We start from the raw sequence: 8,868 nt of genomic DNA, 5'->3' as shown, positions 1-8,868 counted from the left end.
TTCATGCATAAGAAAATTTTTGAATTCAAAAATGGGTGAATTTGAAGCCTCAAACATGATAATCTCTTAAAGGATTGAAGAACTTTCTGTACTCATTAAAATTGTTAAGTAGATTGTCGCTCTCAATTTGATTATAATTTCATTTAGTTTGTTTTCAGTCGTATTTCAATAATAGATACTTGTTAAAGCTCCAAACATTATATACTGAAAAACATGACAAAAAGGATTCGAGACGCAATGATTACTTGTGGTAAAACGAAAAATTACGATTTATTAACTCGTAGAAAATTATTTGTGCCATACTTCATACTGTTTTAAGAATTAATTACCATATTAATCTTCTTCTCTACTATTAGCATCATTTGTAGTGAGTGATCTACCACTTTATATTGCTTGACAATTTATTCATATATTTAACTCTCCTTTTGTTTAACTTCATATCTTTGTTGGTGGACGTCATCTACTAACCATCATATTTAATCTAATACTCCTGGTTCATTATTGAGAAGTGTAATTCAAATATAGTAATACTATCTAAAATTATCTTTCATATATTGAAATAAAGAGAGAAATAATTGATATTTTATTCTCAAAATAATTAAATATTGAAGTCTGCTCTTGTCTTCTTAATACAAGGGATTTAATATTTGTTATATGTTAAAAAAGATGCATATTTCACTACTATATAAAAACGGCAATGTTATCACTACTGTAGAAAGAACAGTAGATTCTTCCATTTTCACACACTGTAGCAATTTTTTTTCCATCTCTCAAGCGAAAACGACGCCGCCTGACAAAAAAAAAAAAAAAAAAAAAACTTGCAGGCTACAGTGATGCACCTACTTGTCCTCAATTTAGGTAGATCTTTCTTTATTCTTCTTCATTTTCATACGCGACTGCCTGTTCTCTCCATTTTACAACGCAAATTAGCCCTAACTCCTTCTTCTCTCTGAGTTTCACTCTGGAGTGAACTATAATTATTTGTTGTATATTTTGTATGGATTGATTAAGGTCTGGTTGTTCTGAATTTTTGTTCTTATTATTGTTTTTATTGAAATTTGTAGACGTTCTGCAACTCAATTTCATTTAACGGAGCTTGATAGTTTTTTTTCCTTGCGTTTTGCGTGAATTGGTTTCATTTCGAATTTTTGCTGTTACTGTGTTTTTTTTCTTTTTTTTTTTTTGATATACAATGGATCCGTATCAAAATATAAAAAAATAAAATGAAATATACGCATATGATGGTTTCTATATAAGTGAATATAAAACAAATGTTTTGGTGGAACAATGTATTTATTTGCGTAATATGTGTGCAAATTTCTTATAAACATTATATTTCAATTAAAGAGTTCCAATGAAGGAATGATATTGTATTGTTTAATTTTAGATATTTGGAAATCATTGAAATATGGATGGAATAGGTTGGTAAATAAGAGAATAAATAGAGTTGGGTGTAGAAATAGCAGAATAGATTAACACGGGTTGTAGAAATGGACAATATGTTACCGAAAAAGCCTGATCTATATGTTATCGAAAAAGCCTGATCTTATTCTTCTCAAAAACAAAAGTGAGGAGAAAAAAATTATTGAACTATCGACGTGAGTGACTATTTAATTTAACACGTTTTACACATTATTTGATTGCACTCAAAAAGTTACGATTGAAAATGTGATTAATATGTCTATCATCTATCTACATTTCTGTTCATTTGAAGGATTTATATATTCTCTGTATATATAAAAAAAAATTGATCTATATTTTATGTATTTATTTTAGGAATCACGTATATTAAAAAAACTAAGTTGATAAAATGAAATGAAATTATTGCATTGAGAGCCAATGAAAGAAAAAGAAAGAAAAAAAATGAAATTTGTGCCTCCATAATTACGGAGGCATTTGGCTTAAAAATGTTGAGCCTTCGTAATTATGGAGGCTCATGCCGTTGAGCCTTCATAATTACGGGCCTCCATAATAGCCTCCGTTAATGGAGGTTAGGCAGCCTATAATGGAGGTTAGGCAAGCATGAGCCTCCGTAATTGTAATTACGGAGGTTCAAAGAAAGAAAGAAAGAGAGAGGAACTCACCCCTGGGCCACGAGATCTTGGGATACCTACTGTTTTAAACTTTTAGGATTTTCAGGTTCTAACTTCTGCTTTACCTTGAATTATTTCTTTTCTATACAATAATACATTCATATCTACTATAATTTGTTGAAGGATGTATTGCTATGGTGCTAACTTTTTTTGTTTGAAATGCTTTTACTGTCCAGTGAAGTATTTCTTTGACTAACTATGGCTTGGAATCTCATTATTAATAGATTTTATTGATTCTGCAACTTTTAGTAGAAAAATGACATTTTCTGGAAGAAAGACGAGTGATCGACTCGTATAATTGGTTAGTTCCTTGCCAATAATTCCATATTCCCATATATTTTCAAACATATTCAATACATACGCTAATTAAACCATAATTTATGCACAGCTCGTGCATCGCACGTGATATAGACTAGTAATAAATAAAATGCAAAAAGCTAAAAAGTAGTAACTACAACTTCCAAAGGGCGTTGCTTTGAAGCTTCGTAGTTGCTTGGAATAATATATTGGATTATAACTTGTCGAAGATTTAGATAAAAGATTCTAGTTTCCAGTGCCACCAGAAATGCACGGATTAGATTTTTCTTGATAAAATTTAAAAAAAATGTTAAACCCTAACCTTAAGGGTCCCCCACCACCTCTACCCTGTAGCATCGTGAGGGAGGTAAATCGCAGGTTATGCCTCCAAGGGTACAGGGTGGAAGGCTGCTTGCACTTACCCAAGAGCCAAATCCATATTTTAGGATTCGAACCCTTGACGCAACAGCCTCAAGCAAAGCTGGATTTCTCCACCCTCCCCTTTTACCACTTGGAGATGTGCCCTGGGGGCTTTTTCTTGATAAATTTATGATTATTGAACACTGCAATTTAGTGAATTTGCACGTCTTCAACCACTACATCCCAATATATCCATTACAATTAGGGTAAAACTTGAAAGCTAATACGAAACGTTTCGATACATGTTAAAATCTAGATATTGACAACCAATTAAAGAGCTATTGAAATGTCGATTGTCCTAAAAATATTAGTAGTTCAACCTTTTGATACGTATTATTTACCCTTTTCAAATAAATGTACGTACTGACCGATTTTTTAAGCATTATAATAAACACCAATTTATTTCTCATTTTTTTTAATCTTTTCATGATAAATATTTGAAGGAACCGCTCAATCCTTAAAAAATCTAAATATTTACAATCAATTAAAGAACTACCAAAATTGGCCAATTTTCTCTCAAATTTAATTTTTCTTTATATAATTTATTTATTTTATTTTTATGAGCAGTTCAATCTTAATTCGACCTTTAGATATTGATTATTTACCTTACTCAATTTGGACATCATCATATCCCCCACTAAAACGAAATCAATGTGCTAAGACTATGAAAACTCACTCTTGCCATTAGATGGAAAACGTGTTAAATCATTTTAATTAAAAATGTCAATAAGTAAGTCGAAAAATGTGGTAAACAAATAGTCACTATTTTTATTAGTGATAGCATTGAAGATGGAAGACGTGTTAAATCAATTTATCTAAATATGTAGATAATTATGAAGACGTGATGAACCAAGCGAGGGCACAGCAAATTTCTTACCTACCTTTCTCAAAAAGATTGACTAAGATATTAGAGAGTGGACAAATATATCATGTATGCGTGTGTATATAAGCTTAAGTATTTTTCCTGAATAGATTATAGATAGTGTCTGTGAATTACCACACAGGTTAACTCAGAAGCTTGATTAGTGAAGACAAAAATAAAAATGTGGAAGCTCAAGATTGCTCAAGGCAATGGGCCGTACTTGTACAGCACCAATACACCAGAACACAAGAAAGAGATCATTCGCTATATCTACAATCACCAAGTGGGTACCAAATAAAATTCGATTAGTTTAGTCATCACTATGTGCAAATGGATAACCTAACATGAAGTAATATGAATCATAGAATGATGATGGTGGATGGGGATTCTACATTGAAGGCCGGAGCACCATGATAGGCTCTGCACTAAACTATGTCGCATTACGTCTATTGGGAGAAGGACTTGACGATGGTAATGAGGAAGTTACCAGAGGCCGCAAGTGGATCCTTGATCATGGCGGCGCAACTCAAGTTCCCTCTTGGGGAAAGATCTATCTTTCAGTAAGAATTCTCAATTTTACTAATAACTAACTTTTGAGTCTGGTAATGAGCAAAATGTAATTTGGAATAGGTCCTTGGTGTGTATGATTGGGACGGCTGCAACCCACTACCTCCAGAATTCTGGCTTTTCCCTTCATTTTTGCCTTTTCATCCGGGTAAAATTTTGTTCCCTTCATTAAAGAGAATTATTCAGTAGTCAATTCGGAAGCTTCCATTGGATTGCATGTAACAACTTCTTTAAAATGCAGCAAAAATGTGGTCCTATTGTCGTACAACTTACATGCCCATGTCATACTTGTACGGAAAAAGGTATCATGGACCACTCACTGATCTTGTTTTATCTCTTAGACAAGAAATTCATGTCGAACCATACGATCAGATAGACTGGAATAAATCACGCCATTATTATTGTAAGGTTGGTCTGGTTTCATCTTTTGTTCCTAAGTAGACAACAATCCCAATTTAATTTACAATCGTACTATACTGTCCAAATTTTTGTGACATAATGGCTAACCAATACTCACAATAGCATATAAGAGGATGTCGACCATTCTGTCCAAAATTTTCGGGCAAAGTAGTTTAATTCTTCAATTTAACGTAAGATATGCGCATTATAATGATTGGAACAAAACCTTCAAAATTTGATTCCTGACATCCTAATCTTAACTAGGACAAAGACATTGTCCATATTCTTAAATTACTTTTTTCTTGAAAATCACAAATCAGTGATTCCTATAGCGAAAAGGTTGCAAAATTTGGACAGTGTCTTTTTGGTCTTAGGGTCGTGTTAAGGCACTAGACTAAGTACTGAGGCTTATGCTAATTTCAAAATGAAGGATGATCTCTATTATCCCCACACCTTCATACAAGATTTTCTCTGGGATACTTTGAACTACTTTAGTGAGCCAGTAATGAGGTGTTGGCCCTTGAACAAGATTAGACAAAAAGCCATTGAAAAGACACTCAAACACATGAGCTATTCGGCAGAGGAAACTAGATACATTACAATTGGAAATGCAGAAAAGGTTAGTAAGAAAATTTATTATTATTATTATTATTTTTTTTTTTTGGGAAGGGATCAAAATATTGCACCACAGAAATGGTATGACCTATATTTCTTTATGCAGACTCTTCAAATGGTGTGCTGGTGGGCACATGATCCACATGGTGATGAATTCAAGCATCACCTCTCAAGAGTTCCTGACTATTTATGGCTTGCTGAAGATGGAATGAAAATGCAGGTGCATTTTTTAATGAAATATAATTGATCAAGTACAAATAAGCAACATTAGGTGTGTGGTGGTAGGCTAAATTTTTTTCTTTATCCTGCAGTCTTTTGGTAGTCAAATATGGGACTGTACTTTTGCCACTCAAGCTATTATTGCAACTGGCATGGTTGAGGAATATGGTGATGGCCTTAAGAAGGCACACCTCTACATAAAAGAATCTCAGGTTCATTTCGAGGAACCTACAAATCAAATGAAAATTGGATAAAATTTACTAAGTATTTTAATTGAATGAAACTATATTTTTAATTTTAAACTATGCAGATCAAAGATAACCCAAGTGGCGACTTCAAACGCATGTATCGTCATTTTACTAAAGGTGGATGGACTTTCTCCGATCAAGATCAAGGATGGGTTGTATCAGATTGCACAGCTGAGGCACTTAAGGTTGTTTAACTTTCACCTCTTCAATTATCTCTAAACTCAAATAAATAGCAAAGTAAAGAAAAGGTTGCGATGAAGCCTGAATTATACATACTTTACAGTGTTTACTCCTGCTCTCACAATTTCCAAGTGAAATCGCTGGAGAAAAGGCCAATGTTGAGCGCTTGTATGATGCTGTAAATGTCCTTCTTTATCTACAGGTATGGCTTCCATATCTAGGAAGTTATTTAAGCTCGACTGAAAATACACGATTTAGATATAAGATAGTGGATGACGACTAATTGCCTTCTATCGTATCTGTTCAGAATCCTGGCAGTGGAGGGTTTGGAGTCTGGGAGCCCCCGGTTCCACAGATATATTTACAGGCAAACATTTACATATACTATGTGATGTGTATCATATGTTAGGATTCCTCATTCTTGCCCAAAGAAGTATTAGTTTCGATAGAGCAAATGATAATATAAGTTCACTTGTAGTGTACTGAAAGGACTTTTTTTTTCAGGCGTTGAATCCTTCAGAACTTTTTGCTGACATAGTCTTGGAGCAAGAGTAAGAAATTAACTCTTTTTTCTTTTTCCTGATGCTGAAAATGGCAAGTCCAGTAACATTTATGATCATTTTGGTTGTTCAGGCATGTTGAGTGCACAACTTCAATCATCCAAGCTCTATTATCCTTCAAACTTATGCATCCAGGCCACCGTGAGGGAGAAATAGAAACTTCCGTGGCAAAAGCTGTGCGATTCCTTGAAGAAAGACAATGGCCTGATGGTTCATGGTGACTTAAAATCAGGCTTTCAGTTTTAGGGAAAGTAGAAGTACATATTCAGATTGAATCTAATTTGAGATACATGTGACAGGTATGGCTATTGGGGAATTTGCTTCCTCTATGGCACATTCTTTGGGCTAGGAGGGTTAGCTGCTGCGGGGAAGACACATGACAACAGTGATGCAGTTCGAAAAGGTGTCAATTTTTTCTTGTCAACACAAAATGAAGAAGGTGGATGGGGAGAAAGCCGCGAGTCCTGCCCAACCATGGTATTTAGTTGGAAGATTTGCATATAAAATACATTCGATTTTTAAATTTTTTTTCCCCTCTGCAAATGAAATCCTATTTGATAATTGCGTGATAGAAATACACACCATTGGAAGGAAACAGAACAAACTTGGTACAAACATCATGGGCAATGCTAGGTCTAATGTACGGTGGACAGGTTGGTATCATTTTGAGCTTGCATGTTTTCTAATATTTCAGCCGTGTGACTTTCGTGCCAATAAAAAATAAGGAAAATAATGGAGTTATTATAGAGGATCATTTTGTCCCTAAAAGTAATTGTTTTAGGGATGTAAGCTCGATTATGTATAGGATGAGAGCACATTGCATCGTTTAAAAGGCATTTGCATGCAGAGAAAGACGTTTCATTTGTTTTTGCATCGTTTTTCTTAAAAACTAGGCGGAGAGGGATCCAACACCTTTACACAAGGCAGCAAAATTGTTGATTAATGCACAGATGCATAACGGAGATTTTCCTCAACAGGTAGCCATAGCTCTTAAATGACTTCGAAATTCTGAATTACTAAATTCAAAACTAGTCTTGTAACCAAAATGAACTAACCAAAATGAACTTATATTCACAGGAGATAACTGGAGTTTCCTTGAAGAACTGTACTCTGCATTACGCACTATACAGGAGCATTTTTCCATTGTGGGCCCTCGGAGAATATCGTAAACGTGTCTGGCCATCCCTGAGTCTGAGCATGTCATAATTTCACCAATCTACCTTTGTTTCTTAAAATATATTTTGAAAAATAAAAGAGAATATTGTTGTATGCTACAAATATACAAATATATGGGCTTATGCCTTATGTTGGAGTTATTGTCCTTTCCAATATTAAATCAGTAACTTGTAGAAAGCAACGTTCTAAAAGTCTTTCATGTTTTTAATATTATTTTAAATAACATAGCTCAATAAATAAATAAATAATGTATACCTTGAAAATTTATAAGATCTTCATACGCATTGTTCAAGTTTTCAACAAAATATATCTCAAAAGCATAAATATTTCAAATCAATAATGTTTTATTTATGGGCATAAAAGACTGTGTTGGTAGGTTGAGTTGGGCGTAATTTGAGGTTATATGTTGGATTTATTTTCCCTTTTAGTTTTGACAATGATTGAACATTTTGTTGAGCTGAATTTTAAAACAAGAAAATTATTAGAGTACGTCTAATTTGTCATTTTGAGACCATTTTCAATTTTTGAAAACACTCAAACTGTGTTTGGTATATTATTTTCAAAAATGCGATTTTAAAAATAAGGAAAATTTTATAACAAAAAATTCAAAACGATTATTTGAGTGTTTTCAATGTAAACACTCAAATAACTCAAAATAATGAAAATGAGTTTAAAAATTTTTAAATTAAAATAATTAATAAAATCACACAAAACTTACACAAATACAAATATCTCTCTCCCTCTCTCTATCTCTCTCTTTCCATACTCATCCAAAATGTCATAAAACTATTTCTAAAATTTTTAAACCAAACACGCTTTTTAATTTTTTTGTTTTGAGAAATAATTTTTTAGAATGACAAACCAAACACTTTTTCTTGTTGGAAATAATATTAAGTTTCAACTTTCAAAATTATTATATTTTTGATTTTCAGTTTTGATTTAATTAAAATCTTAATTTATATTATAACATAAAATTAAATATTTAAATGGAGGTTATGGATTGATTAATTCTCATTAGTGTGGGGGTTTAAATTATACACTATAAAAAGGGAGGACACAACATGAAAATCACAATCTTGAGATACAACAAAAAAACCTACTTGAAATACTATTCTTTCTACAATTTTATATTATACTTTTGGTATCTCATAAAAGGCTCATTCAATTATCTCCATATGGTCGTGCTCATAGAAGGAGAGCCACATAGATTTTATCTTGGAGCCGTGTAGCGT

The 8,868-nt window shown here is 32.9% G+C and overlaps 1 protein-coding gene across 1 annotated transcript; it reads left to right on the top strand.

Annotated features, from left to right (window-relative positions):
• The first annotated feature begins 3,916 nt into the window (after positions 1 to 3,916).
• Positions 3,917 to 7,810, top strand: LOC111386609 (dammarenediol II synthase-like). Its single transcript, XM_023011078.1, has 16 exons — positions 3,917 to 3,955; positions 4,038 to 4,232; positions 4,303 to 4,387; positions 4,481 to 4,647; positions 5,069 to 5,257; positions 5,360 to 5,473; positions 5,565 to 5,684; positions 5,783 to 5,905; positions 6,004 to 6,102; positions 6,208 to 6,288; positions 6,405 to 6,451; positions 6,534 to 6,677; positions 6,760 to 6,937; positions 7,033 to 7,113; positions 7,354 to 7,437; positions 7,538 to 7,810. Exons 2-16 carry the CDS (start codon positions 4,083 to 4,085, stop codon positions 7,664 to 7,666), a joined length of 1,791 nt encoding a protein of 596 aa, XP_022866846.1. The 5' UTR covers positions 3,917 to 3,955; positions 4,038 to 4,082; the 3' UTR covers positions 7,667 to 7,810.
• The last annotated feature ends 1,058 nt before the right edge of the window (positions 7,811 to 8,868 follow it).

The sequence above is a fragment of the Olea europaea genome, unplaced genomic scaffold, assembly GCF_002742605.1.
Source record: "Olea europaea var. sylvestris unplaced genomic scaffold, O_europaea_v1 scaffold363, whole genome shotgun sequence".
Classification (NCBI taxonomy): Eukaryota; Viridiplantae; Streptophyta; class Magnoliopsida; order Lamiales; family Oleaceae; genus Olea; species Olea europaea.
This window is presented reverse-complemented; position numbering and strand designations above follow the sequence as displayed.